Below are 14,380 nucleotides of genomic sequence, written 5' to 3' on the forward strand. Positions count from 1 at the left end.
GAACTCATATTTCCTTTTTGCACAGTTACTCGCTCTGCCACCTGTCCCTTCAACTACTTTGAGACTCACTACAGTTTCAGGGTTTGGAAGAAGTGCTTGGCAGAGACAAGTGCGAGGACACATTGCAAATAGGAACATGCCATCAGAGCCTCAGCAGGCTGGTCAAATTGAAAAGGGCTAAAGGTAGCCCCCCCCTCTGTCCTCTATTGACCCAACATCGTATCTTATTGTGACACACGCTATCAGAGCCTTGGCCACGTGGCTGTTACCCTGCATATCAATGTCTTCCAGCAGGTTGTGGCTTGCCTCATCAATTGGAAGTCAGTATCTAATGTTGCTTGCTACAGACATGTCCCTTGGGGGAGCTCCTGGCCACCCGTTCATACTCAGACAATACCACACATCCCTCCACTGCTCAATATATCTTCCAATGACCATGACCCTTGAGGGTACTCATCTCCTCCAGGCATGAGGAAAGGTCATCACCTGCCCTTACTCACACATCCTTTCCCGTCTAGGGCACCCTATTTCCCCCTGCGCAGCTTTGCTGTGCATCTCAGGGAAAGGAACACAAGGAGACATCAAGCTACAATGCAGCATAAACTTTAATGAATTTAAAGAGTGAAACAAAGCAGTGCATGGTGGAAGGAATCCGGTCCAGGCTGCTACAAGGGCAGCTGACAGTCAAAAACCCCTTCCCAGCAATGGACACACGTCTTCCTCACACACACTTGGGGAGAGGGTGAGGAGCACAGCCCCTCTCGGCTTGCTTCAGGATGAACCCATGGCACAGGACAGCAGGAGACAACAGGGACTCATGAGGTGGAGAAGAAAGCAGCAGCAGAAGACGACATCTGTTGGTCGTGTTTCCAGACAGCACACGCTAGCACCTTGCTACCCTCCTTCTTTGCAGGAGGGCACGAGGCTGCTCAACCCCTCTGGAAACCCTGGCCAGCAGCTCCATTGTCAGTGCGGCACCTGGCTTTGGGCTTCCTGGTCGATGCACTCACTGGACGTCCAGCCCGGCTTTAGCAGGGCAGGCACCTTCTGCCCAAGTAGCGGCCACCAAGGCCAGAGAGGCTGAAGCCCCCGGAGTTGATGGGCACACCCTGCTCACTCAGGATGCTGCCAACAGCAGCAGAGGTGCTGGATCCCACAGCGGTGTTCTGGGGGAAGGAGCTGAGGATGGGTCCGGGCAGGGTCACCACCACGGGAGATGGTTCGATTATCACGCGGGAGTCCTGGCACTGCCTGACACAGGGCTCGTTGCAGCTGTTGGCAAGTGGAGTTGGCCCACAGGGACGGCACAGATCGTAGCAGGACATGGCGGTGGGATGAGGGTGCACCTGGGAGAGAGGGCAGGGAAAGCACAGGCTGCAAGTGAGGTGCAGCCTGACAGCCTGCTCGGCTGGGAGAAGGGACAGGCTGTGTAGGGAGGAAGAGAGCCTTAGGAGCCCCAGCACAACGATTTCCCTGCAAAGAGATCCAAAGTGTTTTTTCCCACCTCCCTGCAATGTGGCAACGAGAACAGAGATTCTGGGAGCAGAATCAAGGAGCAAGGTTCTCTGAAAAAGCTGCCATAATGCAAAGACTCAGCTGAGACCAAAAGACAAAGAGGAAAAAGAGAAGAGTGAGGCAAAGGTGGTTGCAGCTCACCTGGTTCACCACGGAGGAGAAGGCAAGAGAAGTGGATGAGGGACCCTGCAGTTGCACGGCCTTTTATACTGGTCCACACCGCCCCAGGCCCAAAGATACCCTTTGTGCTTGGAATGTGTTTACCAACAAGCTCATCTTGCATGCAAAGCATCACAATTCAGGAAATGGAGACACTGTGTATGTTCACTGGAACATTTCCCTCTTCCTGACATGCCCGTTCAGCCACACAGACTCCTTTCAAGTGACAGCATTAGAGGCCAAAATGTTTCCAGGGGAAATGATACGTCAACACAGACAAATGATGCAGCCAGTGATGAGCAGAGTCCCACCTTGCCAGGTGACGTCAGCCTCATGACCTCCGGGGCCTCACTTTGTGAATTGTCATTATAAATGCTGTATGTTTTCTTGCAACCCTAAAATAAAAGGCCAGACTTAAAAAGAATTTTCTGTGACAGGAGTCACTGTGTCCATTGTGTAACCTAATAGCTAACACCATCAAAGTTAGGTATAAATTTCCCAATCGACTTGGATACCTTGTAAGGTTTTAAGCTCAGCAATTTGTCATCAAGAGACAATCATATGGTCTTTGCTGTTCCTTACTTTAGTCTGGAAATCCTTCAGCAGCCTCCAATCAGCAGAAGAAGGATGTTTGACAAGCAGAGACATTCCTCTCCATCACACACAGATTACTCCCTCCACCCCTTTGGCACCAAAGCTCAGTGTTGGGGCTTCCCAGCTGGGCCTTCTTCCTACCCAAGGCTACCAAACACTTCTTTGATCCCAGACATTAACCCAATGACAGAAACTGCAAAAATCTTGGAGTTCCATGAGACATCAAAACTCTTCACAAGTACACATGGTCTGAGAACATTAGGAGGAACATGCTGGAGGCAAGTAGACATCAGGATCTCTGTTTCCTCTTCCCAAGCATCTCAGCATGCTCAGACATGTAGTTTCCCATCGTCCCGTGCTAGTCCTGCAGTCAGCACCTATAGTGAGGGTCTGTCTAAAGGCTCCAATGCCCTTACACACTCTGCTCTCTCGGATAACGTGCTGTAGATGCTGTCTACCATCCCTGGTACAATATTTTCACCCCACTGGTCTTCTGCTGTCAGAGCAGCATGGCTCCTGGGTGTTGATGGTGCATTTACTGAGGGTCTTCCTGCACAGCAGGGCACAAAGGTTTTGCTGACAGCAACTGTCTTCAAGAGAAGACAGGGTTATAGCTATGGGAAAAGGCACTGTGGGGCTTCTCTCAGCATTTGGGACAGCATAGGAGGTGCCCCTCACTCTACCTGAAGGAAGAATGGGGGGTCACAGGGAAAATCATCACCTGTGGAGGAGTGGAGCATGTGGGAGGAAGGGATAGGCAGCTTGTCCCTTGTGGCAGGAGCAACCACCACATCCCGATGGACTTTACCGCACCAACTACATGCCAACTCCACACATGAGCACAGTCACTTCCCTCTCTGAAGTCGGTCATCTTGCAGTTCAGGGCAGAAAGGCAGGAAGACACAATGGCTACATCCTGGAGGGTTTGTTTCTTTCCTTTCTCTGATATGGAAGAGACAGCCAGGCACTTCCTACGTACCCTCACTTCAATGTTATGGGCCACAGGTCATGCAAAATCTCAAGCAGTGACTGTGCAACTCTGCCAACATTGCTGAGTAGCTCAGAAAGGGGGCCTGGGGAGAACAGAAAGATGGTTTGGGGGCAGAAGAGAAGGGATACAACTGCTTGGGCATCTGTCTACATATCACACACTTCTTGGGGCCATGGAAAGCATCACAGGGGTCTGCTGAGAGACACAGCAAGTCTGGTGTTCAGGACAAAGAGATGTCGGTGACTTTGGGAAGGCTATATCACGTGTAAAGGACAGTTCTCTCCAGGTGACCATTTCAGTAGGATACACACTCTCAATCCCTCAAAAGGATACAAGTGCATCACACCCTTTCAGGCACCCCTTTACCGTCTACCGGATCACATTTGCTAATGCAGCTGCTGTTTGCCCCTGGGCTGCTCACACGAAGAATTTCCAGCAGGTTGTGGGCTGTGGATCCTTCCCCTGCACTGAGCACTCATAAGGCCACACGGGGAGAACTGTGTCTCGTTGCGAGCTCCTCAGTGCAAGAGAGACATGGACATACTGGAGACAGTCAAATGAAAGGCCACGCAGATGATTAAGGGACTGGAGCATCACACATATGCGGAAAGATTGAGAGCAGGGAAGAGTAGGGTCAGGGAAAGAGGACCTCATTAGTATATTTAAATACCTGAAGGGAAGGTGCAAGGAAAAAAGGAGTTAAGCTCTTTTCAGTGCTGCTCATTGAAAGGACCAGAGGCAATGGGCACACAGGGAAACACAGAAAACTCCGCCTGAATGTCAGGAAAAACTTTCTCACTGTGAGGCTCACCAAGCACTGGAACATGTTTCCCAGGGAGATTTTTGAGACTCCATCCATGGACATGTCCAAAAGCCATATGAACCAAGAGCAACTGTCTCTAGGTTGACATCTTTGAGCAGAGGGTTGGAACAGATGACCTCCTCAAAAAATCAGGCATGCTGTGATTCTATGATTCCCTATCTCAGGAGGAAAGGAACACAAGGAGACATCAAGCTACAATGCAGCATAAACTTTAATGAATTTAAAGAGTGAAACAAAGCAGTGCATGGTGGAAGGAACCTGGTCCAGGCTGCTACAAGGACAGCTGACAGTCAGGCACACCTTCACAGCAATGGACACACGTCTTCCTCACACACACTTGGGGAGAGGGTGAGGAGCACAGCCCCTCTCGGCTTGCTTCAGGATGAACCCATGGCACAGGACAGCAGGAGACAACAGGGACTCATGAGGTGGAGAAGAAAGCAGCAGCAGAAGACGACATCTGTTGGCCGTGTTTCCAGACAGCACACGCTGGCACCTTGCTAACCTCCTTCCTTTGCAGGAGGGCACGAGGGTGCTCAACCCCTCTGGAAACCCTGGCCAGCAGCTCCATTGTCAGTCCGGCACCTGGCTTTGGGCTTCCTGGTTGATGCATTCACTGGACGTCCAGCCTGGCTTTAGCAGGGCAGGCACCTTCTGCCCAAGTAGCGGCCACCAAGGCCAGAGAGGCTGAAGCCCCCGGAGTTGATGGGCACACCCTGCTCACTCAGGATGCTGCCAACAGCAGCAGAGGTGCTGGATCCCACAGCGGTGTTCTGGGGGAAGGAGCTGAGGATGGGTCCGGGCAGGGTCACCACCACGGGAGATGGTTCGATTATCACGCGGGAGTCCTGGCACTGCCTGACACAGGGCTCGTTGCAGCTGTTGGCAAGTGGGGTTGGCCCACAGGGACGGCACAGATCGTAGCAGGACATGGCTGTGAGATGAGGGTGCACCTGGGAGAGAGGGCAGGGAAAGCACAGACAGCAGGTGAGGTGCAGCCTGACAGCCTGCTCGGCTGGGAGAAGGGACAGGCTGTGTAGGGAGGAAGAGAGCCTTAGGAGCCCCAGCACAACGATTTCCCTGCAAAGAGATCCAAAGTGTTTTTTCCCACCTCCCTGCAATGTGGCAACGAGAACAGAGATTCTGGGAGCAGGATCAAGGAGCAAGGTTCTCTGAAAAAGCTGCCATAATGCAAAGACTCAGCTGAGACCAAAAGACAAAGAGGAAAAAGAGAAGAGTGAGGCAAAGGTGGTTGCAGCTCACCTGGTTCACCACGGAGGAGAAGGCAAGAGAAGTGGATGAGGGACCCTGCAGTTGCACGGCCTTTTATACTGGTCCACACCGCCCCAGGCCCAAAGATACCCTTTGTGCTTGGAATGTGTTTACCAACAAGCTCATCTTGCATGCAAAGCATCACAATTCAGGAAATGGAGACACTGTGTGTGTTCACTGGAACATTTCCCTCTTCCTGACATGCCCGTTCAGCCACACAGACTCCTTTCAAGTGACAGCATTAGAGGCCAAAATGTTTCCAGGGGAAATGATACGTCAACACAGACAAATGATGCAGCCAGTGATGAGCAGAGTCCCACCTTGCCAGGTGACGTCAGCCTCATGACCTCCGGGGCCTCACTTTGTGAATTGTCATTATAAATGCTGTATGTTTTCTTGCAACCCTAAAATAAAAGGCCAGACTTAAAAAGAATTTTCTGTGACAGGAGTCACTGTCTCCATTGTGTAACCTAATAGCTAACACCATCAAAGTTAGGTATAAATTCCCCAATCGACTTGGATACCCTGTAAGGTTTTAAGCTCAGCAATTTGTCATCAAGAGACAATCATATGGTCTTTGCTGTTCCTTACTTTAGTCTGGAAATCCTTCAGCAGCCTCCAATCAGCAGAAGAAGGATGTTTGACAAGCAGAGACATTCCTCTCCATCACACACAGATTACTCCCTCCACCCCTTTGGCACCAAAGCTCAGTGTTGGGGCTTCCCAGCTGGGCCTTCTTCCTACCCAAGGCTACCAAACACTTCTTCTTTGATCCCAGACATTAACTCAATGACAGAAACTGCAAAAATCTTGGAGTTCCATGAGACATCAAAACTCTTCACAAGTACACATGGTCTGAGAACATTAGGAGGAACATGCTGGAGGCAAGTAGACATCAGGATCTCTGTTTCCTCTTCCCAAGCATCTCAGCATGCTCAGACATGTAGTTTCCCATCGTCCCGTGCTAGTCCTGCAGTCAGCACCTATAGTGAGGGTCTGTCTAAAGGCTCCAATGCCCTTACACACTCTGCTCTCTCGGATAACGTGCTGTAGATGCTGTCTACCATCCCTGGTACAATATTTTCACCCCACTGGTCTTCTGCTGTCAGAGCAGCATGGCTCCTGGGTGTTGATGGTGCATTTACTGAGGGTCTTCCTGCACAGCAGGGCACAAAGGTTTTGCTGACAGCAACTGTCTTCAAGAGAAGACAGGGTTATAGCTATGGGAAAAGGCACTGTGGGGCTTCTCTCAGCATTTGGGACAGCATAGGAGGTGCCCCTCACTCTACCTGAAGGAAGAATGGGGGGTCACAGGGAAAATCATCACCTGTGGAGGAGTGGAGCATGTGGGAGGAAGGGATAGGCAGCTTGTCCCTTGTGGCAGGAGCAACCACCACATCCCGATGGACTTTACCGCACCAACTACATGCCAACTCCACACATGAGCACAGTCACTTCCCTCTCTGAAGTCGGTCATCTTGCAGTTCAGGGCAGAAAGGCAGGAAGACACAATGGCTACATCCTGGAGGGTTTGTTTCTTTCCTTTCTCTGGTATGGAAGAGACAGCCAGGCACTTCCTACGTACCTTCACTTCAATGTTATGGGCCACAGGTCATGCAAAATCTCAAGCAGTGACTGTGCAGCTCTGCCAACATTGCTGAGTAGCTCAGAAAGGGGGCCTGGGGAGAACAGAAAGATGGTTTGGGGGCAGAAGAGAAGGGATACAACTGCTTGGGCATCTGTCTACATATCACACACTTCTTGGAGCCATGGAAAGCATCACAGGGGTCTGCTGAGAGACACAGCAAGTCTGGTGTTCAGGACAAAGAGATGTGGGTGACTTTGGGAAGGCTATATCACGTGTAAAGGACAGTTCTTTCCAGGTGACCATTTCAGTAGGTTACACACTCTCAATCCCTCAAAAGGATACAAGTGCATCACACCCTTTCAGGCACCCCTTTACCGTCTACCGGATCACATTTGCTAATGCAGCTGCTGTTTGCCCCTGGGCTGCTCACACGAAGAATTTCCAGCAGGTTGTGGGCTGTGGATCCTTCCCCTGCACTGAGCACTCATAAGGCCACATGGGGAGAACTGTGTCTCATTGCGAGCTCCTCAGCGCAAGAGAGACATGGACATACTGGAGACAGTCAAATGAAAGGCCACGCAGATGATTAAGGGACTGGAGCATCACACATATGCGGAAAGATTGAGAGCAGGGAAGAGTAGGGTCAGGGAAAGAGGACCTCATTAGTATATTTAAATACCTGAAGGGAAGGTGCAAGGAAAAAAGGAGTTAAGCTCTTTTCAGTGCTGCTCATTGAAAGGACCAGAGGCAATGGGCACACAGGGAAACACAGAAAACTCCGCCTGAATGTCAGGAAAAACTTTCTCACTGTGAGGCTCACCAAGCACTGGAACATGTTTCCCAGGGAGATTTTTGAGACTCCATCCATGAACATGTCCAAAAGCCATATGAACCAAGAGCAACTGTCTCTAGGTTGACATCTTTGAGCAGAGGGTTGGAACAGATGACCTCCTCAAAAAATCAGGCATGCTGTGATTCTATGATTCCCTATCTCAGGAGGAAAGGAACACAAGGAGACATCAAGCTACAATGCAGCATAAACTTTAATGAATTTAAAGAGTGAAACAAAGCAGTGCATGGTGGAAGGAATCCGGTCCAGGCTGCTACAAGGGCAGCTGACAGTCAAAAACCCCTTCACAGCAATGGACACACGTCTTCCTCACACACACTTGGGGAGAGGGTGAGGAGCACAGCCCCTCTCGGCTTGCTTCAGGATGAACCCATGGCACAGGACAGCAGGAGACAACAGGGACTCATGATGCGGAGAAAAAAGCAGCAGCAGAAGATGACATCAGTTGGCCGTGTTTCCAGACAGCACAGGCTGGCACCTTGCTACCCTCCTTCCTTTGCAGGAGGGCACGAGGGTGCTCAACCCATCTGGAAACCCTGGCCAGCAGCTCCGTTGTCAGTGCGGCACCTGGCTTTGGGCTTCCTGGTCGATGCACTCACTGGACGCCCAGCCCGGCTTTAGCAGGGCAGGCACCTTCTGCCCAAGTAGCGGCCACCAAGGCCAGAGAGGCTGAAGCCCCCGGAGTTGATGGGCACTCCCTCCTCACTCAGGATGCTGCCAACAGCAGCAGAGGTGCTGGATCCCACAGCGGTGTTCTGGGGGAAGGAGCTGAGGATGGGTCCGGGCAGGGTCACCACCACGGGAGAGGGCTGGATCACCACGCGGGAGTCCTGGCACTGCCTGACACAGGGCTCGTTGCAGCTGTTGGCAAGTGGGGTTGGCCCACAGGGACGGCACAGATCGTAGCAGGACATGGCGGTGGGATGAGGGTGCACCTGGGAGAGAGGGCAGGGAAAGCACAGACTGCAGGTGAGGTGCAGCCTGACAGCCTGCTCGGCAAGAGAAAAGGCAGAGTCTGGGGAGAGGAGACAGGCTGTGTAGGGAGGAAGAGAGTTTAAAGAACGCCAGTCCCAAGGGGGCCCTTCAAACATGGACAAGACCTTCTCCCACCTCCCCACAGTTTAGCAAAGAGAATAGAAATGAGTGGCAATGATGTGAGGAAAGCATAACTGAAACAAAGACTCAGTTGAAGCCAGAAGAGAAAAAGAAAAAGGACAAAGAAGAGAAACAAATGAAGCCACTTGCTACTTACCTGGTCCACCAAGGAGGAGAAGGCAAGAGAAGTGGATGAGGGAGCCTGCAGTTGCACGGCCTTTTATACTGGTCCACATCGCCCCAGGCCCAGAGGCACCTTTGCACATGGAATGTATTTACCAGCAAGCTCATCTTGCATGCAAAGCATCACAATTAAGGAAATGGGGGTCTTTATTTCTGTCTTGAAATGCTGCCTTTTCATTTCCCTCTTCATGACATGCCCATTCAGCCACGCAGGCTCCTTTCAAGTGACAGCATTAGAGGCCAAAATGTTTCCAGGGGAAATGACACGTCAGCACACACAGATGATGCAGCCAGTGATGAGGAGCATCCCATCTCAGCAGGTGATGTCAGCCTCTTGACCTCCAGGGCTTCACTTTCAAGTGTTTGCTCATGAATGGGGCAGGTCTCCTCAGGACCCCGAGGCTTCAGCCTGGACATGCACACGAAAGGGTCGGCACCATCAGTCGCTCTCCCTCACTCTGTGCTCACTCACACTGGATTAGACATCACCTTTCCAGATGGGGCTGCTATGCCTTGGGGCTCTAGACTCTCTCTCTCAGTTTCAGCTTTGCTCTCTGCAGAAGTTGGCCTGTCTCTTTTTCTCTCTTCCTTCTCTCTTTCATGCCCACCTGCCTTAAGCAGCAGACCACCAGTGGTGAAGAATGAGAGGTATTCCCTTCCCAACACTCTTTGCTGAACACCTCTGCCAACGTTGGATGAATCCCTCTGACAGAGGCACATGATGGCCAATCCATACACATCTTTCTTCCTACCTGTTGCTTTGCCACAACTTCTGCTTTGGCCATCCACACTGCTGGCACATCAGGCATGACCAAAGACTTGGCAGGATTCCTACAGGGCACCCAAGTCTGTTCAGCAGCAAGCAGGGATCACAAATCTTTGCAAGGACAGTCGGAGGAGCACAGCATGAGAGATACCTCCAACCTTACCTGAAACCTGACATTGCTGAAGGACCAAAGCATTGCCTGTGGGGGACAGGGGTGTTGTAAGGAGGGCCTGAGAACAGAACTGGCAGGGTACCATTCCCTGATTCTCCCCAGCTTGAAGCGTGATTGAAGGGACAAAAGGATCACTGCTTGGGACTCTCCAAGCACAGTCTGCACAGCACCTGAGCAAGATTTCTGGAGGATTTGCAGCATATTTGCCCAGACTCGTGTCCTTTCAGGACACAAGACGCATAGAGAAGGACTCAGCAGTACTTAGTGTCTCTTACCACAAGACTGCTTCTGTGAGGGATAGGATGCCTTTCCTGCTCCCTTCTAGATACTTGCACAGTTTCCAGGATATTTTACTAATGCTACTCATCCTTCCAGATGAGGTAAGATGATCTCTGTGTGTCCATTTCTCTCCCTTACCCATTTTACACACCCATGCTCAACCCATCCCCATTTTGCAAATTTTAGCCAAGGCCTCACATCTCCCTTCACACAGTTGTCCTGTCTGTACCCATCCCTTCACCTCCTTTGGGTCTTCCTGAAGTGACGGGGTGTCAAAGAAGTGCTGGGAGGAGAGAAGAGCAAGGGCACATTTCCAGTGGTAACATGCTGTGCATGTTAGGCCATAAAAATGGCTTAGGAGAAGGGAGTGTTGGGGAAGACCTCCACTGGAATATCTGGGACCAGTGAACGGGCTGGACCTCTCTTCTCTCCCCCGTAGGGACACCTATTGGGTAAGAGTGCTATGTGCATTTACTTACTAACATCATGCAAGCTGTTTAAAATCATCACTGGCCAGATCTGTTTGTATATTGTTCCAAATCCCTTTTCACAGTCGGTATCTTATCACCGACTGTCCTGGAACCTGTATCCTGTCACGAGCACACATAGTAAAATTTGTCATCTATATATATATATGGTTCCGGAAACTTCAATAATACATACAGAGGGGATATAAGGGATTTGTCACAGTGTCACTGCCTGTGAGAGTCCCTGAATAGGTCAGATGACCACCCTCTGACCTTGCAGGATGTCCAGAGCGATTTGTCTCGATGATGCTGTCAGCATGAGCCTGACAGACCAGTCCAACTGTAAAGGGTTTGAGGAGCCCTCCCGTCTCCTTAAACATAGTGTGACAGGTTGATTGGATACAAGGTCTTGTCTTTCTTTGGAAACAGGAGGCTGGTCAAATTGAAAAGGGCTCGAGGTAATCCCCTCTGTCTTCTATTGACCCAGCATTCTATCTTATCATGACACACGCCGTCAGAGCCATGGCTAGGTGGGGGTCAGCCTGAACAGCAATGTCTTCCAGCAGGACATGACCTGCCTCATCAACTCGAAACCAGTATCCAACCTTGCTTGTTACTCACATGTGCTTTGGGGAAGATCTTAGCCACCCTTTCATATTCAAACAACACAACAAACCCGTCCATCATGTCTCTTCCAATGAGCATGTCTCTGGAGGGTATTCAGCTCCTCCAGGCATGAGGCAGGTCCACCATTGGTCCTTACCTGTTCATCCTTTCCCCTTCCAGAGAATCCCATTTCCCCCTGGATAGCCTGATTGGGCATCTCAGGAGCGAAGGAACACAAGGAGACGTCAAGCTACAATGCAGCATAAACTTTAATGAATTTAAAGAGTGAAACAAAGCAGTGCATGGTGGAAGAGACCCAGTCCAGGCTGCTACAAGGGCAGCTGACAGTCAAAAACCCCTTCACAGCAATGGGAAACACATCTTACTCCCACACACATGGAGAGAGGGTGAGGAAGACGGCCCCTCTCGGCTTGCTTCAGGATGAACCCATGGCACAGGACAGCAGGAAATAACAGGGACTCATGATGTGGAGAAGAAAGCAGCAGCAGAAGATGACATCAGTTGGCCGTGTTTCCAGACAGCACCGGCTGGCACCTTGCTACCCTCCCTCCTTTGCGGGAGGGCACAAGGATGCTCAACCCATCTGGAAACCCTGGCCAGCAGCTCCGTTGTCAGTGCGGCACCTGGCTTTGGGCTTCCTGGTCGATGCACTCACTGGACGTCCAGCCCGGCTTTAGCAGGGCAGGCACCTTCTGCCCAAGTAGCGGCCGCCAAGGCCAGAGAGGCTGAAGCCCCCGGAGTTGATGGGCACACCCTGCTCACTCAGGATGCTGCCAACAGCAGCAGAGGTGCTGGATCCCACAGCGGTGTTCTGGGGGAAGGAGCTGAGGATGGGTCCAGGCAGGGTCACCACCACAGGAGATGGTTCGATTATCACGCGGGAGTCCTGGCACTGCCTGACACAGGGCTCGTTGCAGCTGTTGGCAAGTGGGGTTGGTCCACAGGGACGGCACAGATCGTAGCAGGACATGGCTGTGGGATGAGGGTGCACCTGGGAGAGAGGGCAGGAAAAGCACAGACAGCAGGTGAGGTGCAGGCTGACATCCTGCTCGGCAAAAGAAAAGGCAGAGTCTGGGAGAAGGAATGGGCTATGTAGGGAGGAAGACAGTCTTAGGAGCCCAGTCTCTAAGTTTTCTCTGCAAAGAAAGCCCAAGACCTCCCACCTCCCACGGTGGTGGCAAGGAGCTGAGAGTCTTGAAGATGACAAAGGAGCAAGGCTCTTAGCAAAAGCTACACAAAGGCCAGAAGAGAAAGAGTAAAAGGAGAAAGAAGAGAAACAGAGTTGCTACTTACCTGGTCCACCAAGGAGGAGAAGGCAAGAGAAGTGGATGAGGGAGCCTGCAGTTGCACAGCCTTTTATACTGGTCCACACCGCCCCAGGCCCAGAGGCACCTTTGCACATGGAATGTGTTTGCCAACAAGCTCATCTTGTATGGAAAACGCTCCCTACTACTGAAGTAGGCTTTGATTTGGTGCTTGCCATGCATCCTCCCCATTCCCTTGCTAATGGCATGCCCATTCGACCGAAGCTCCTTGTTTTGCGCGACATAATTAGAGAGCAAATTAATTTAATGCACAGCACTGTTCCTTCAGGTAATTCAGACATTTATGGTGATTCGCTTGGAAAGCAATGCATTTTTCCTCCTGTCTGTCATTTTAGTCACCAGCTTGGCCTTCACAGGGCCATTTACAAATTAGAATGATGAGAAACTCATCTTAGATAGCTCCGTAATCGGAAAATTTGCATGTTTTGCACAAATAGACTTCCAGATATTTTCCTCTGTGTCTTAGGATCTCACCACATATCTCCCATTGAGAGTTAAATTTTTTTCAGATAAAAACCTAATTAGGTCACATACCCTACATAGTAGCAAATTTTTAGTTTGTCAGTTATCATTAACCATTTTATTTTGGGAATCACATCATGGTTTATAGCTTACTGTGTCACTACTTTCTGTTTTTATAGAAACTCCAACTACTTTTAATTCCCAACACACAACATGGTACCATCAGAATGTTTAAAAAAGTCTGTTCTTCTAAGCCAACTTAACACTTCAAGACCTTGCTAGAAATAATTTGCCTCTTGACCTGCAGAAAAACTTCTGTTAAGCATTTAAGAGTGCTTTTTTTCCTTCCCTTCTTCACATAATAAGCAAAAGTCTGTTTGGAGGATATCTTACGGTTTTACATGGAGTCAGAAAACAGAGTAACTACTTTTAAGGAGAACCTTTTCTTGACATCAGTCAGACTGAGAATTATCTCACCAAGCTGAAACTGAATGTCAGACTTTATGGACTCATGTTCAAATAGTGCAAGGACAAGGAGCTGGACAGATCAGCTGTTTGTATCTGGACATATACTGAATTGAATATTCAAGATACCAATTGAAATCTGTTGTCCAACATCGGACAGTCCAGACACCTCTGAAGTACAGAAATAACCCTTCTCACAACAGGACTTTGAATTGTCCGTGTATCGACAGCAGTGAAGACTCTGATACTACAAGATACAAAACATCCCATTAAATGTTTGAGATGAAACTCAACGAAAAAAGTGCTACAAGTGTTGAGAGATGCTGATTTAGGAATTTAGCACAGCAAATCAGTGGGGTTTTTTTTAAAGTAAACCAGAATCATTCTAGAAAGCATTTCTCAGTGGAAATATACTGTTCAGCATCTGGTGTTGGATATGGGCTATTGGGCAAGTTGTTTCTGTGGTCTCATTAGGGATGTAACATGCTAAGGTTTTATGTACTGGCATAAAAAATTTGTATCCAGAATATCCACTTACAGTATTCAGGAGACACTGCTGTAAGAAAGAAATGAATGCAATTGAGAACACATGAGCAAAAGGCAACCATGCAATTGCTTGGACACATACTTTCAGTTGATTTATTACCATATCCAAACACAGAAAACCAAACGCTTCATTCAGATGGTGTAGCAAACAGTCATTTATGCTACATTCAAATGATTTGAGTTGGCAATTTTGGCAAACCA

General features: G+C 49.8%; 4 protein-coding genes across 4 annotated transcripts; all 4 read right to left on the reverse strand.

The window, feature by feature from the left end:
• Positions 1-1,028: 1,028 nt before the first annotated feature.
• On the reverse strand, positions 1,029-1,807 carry LOC147526153 (feather beta keratin-like). Its single transcript, XM_086630447.1, has 3 exons — positions 1,669-1,807; positions 1,401-1,408; positions 1,029-1,346 (listed from the first exon to the last, which is right to left on the reverse strand). Exons 1-3 carry the CDS (start codon positions 1,805-1,807, stop codon positions 1,029-1,031), a joined length of 465 nt encoding a protein of 154 aa, XP_086486573.1.
• A 2,910-nt stretch (positions 1,808-4,717) lies between these two features.
• Positions 4,718-5,496, reverse strand: LOC147526154 (feather beta keratin-like). Its single transcript, XM_086630448.1, has 3 exons — positions 5,358-5,496; positions 5,090-5,097; positions 4,718-5,035 (listed from the first exon to the last, which is right to left on the reverse strand). The coding sequence occupies exons 1-3, from the start codon at positions 5,494-5,496 to the stop codon at positions 4,718-4,720; spliced, it is 465 nt and encodes a 154-aa protein (XP_086486574.1).
• A 2,913-nt stretch (positions 5,497-8,409) lies between these two features.
• LOC147526155 (feather beta keratin-like) lies at positions 8,410-8,706 on the reverse strand. The gene has a single exon (XM_086630481.1). It carries the CDS (start codon positions 8,704-8,706, stop codon positions 8,410-8,412), a length of 297 nt encoding a protein of 98 aa, XP_086486607.1.
• Positions 8,707-12,054: 3,348 nt separating this feature from the next.
• LOC147526156 (feather beta keratin) lies at positions 12,055-12,351 on the reverse strand. Its single transcript, XM_086630482.1, has one exon. It carries the CDS (start codon positions 12,349-12,351, stop codon positions 12,055-12,057), a length of 297 nt encoding a protein of 98 aa, XP_086486608.1.
• Positions 12,352-14,380: the final 2,029 nt, after the last annotated feature.

This window comes from Tauraco erythrolophus, assembly GCF_009769465.1.
Source record: "Tauraco erythrolophus isolate bTauEry1 chromosome 30 unlocalized genomic scaffold, bTauEry1.pri scaffold_44_arrow_ctg1, whole genome shotgun sequence".
Classification (NCBI taxonomy): domain Eukaryota; kingdom Metazoa; phylum Chordata; class Aves; order Musophagiformes; family Musophagidae; genus Tauraco; species Tauraco erythrolophus.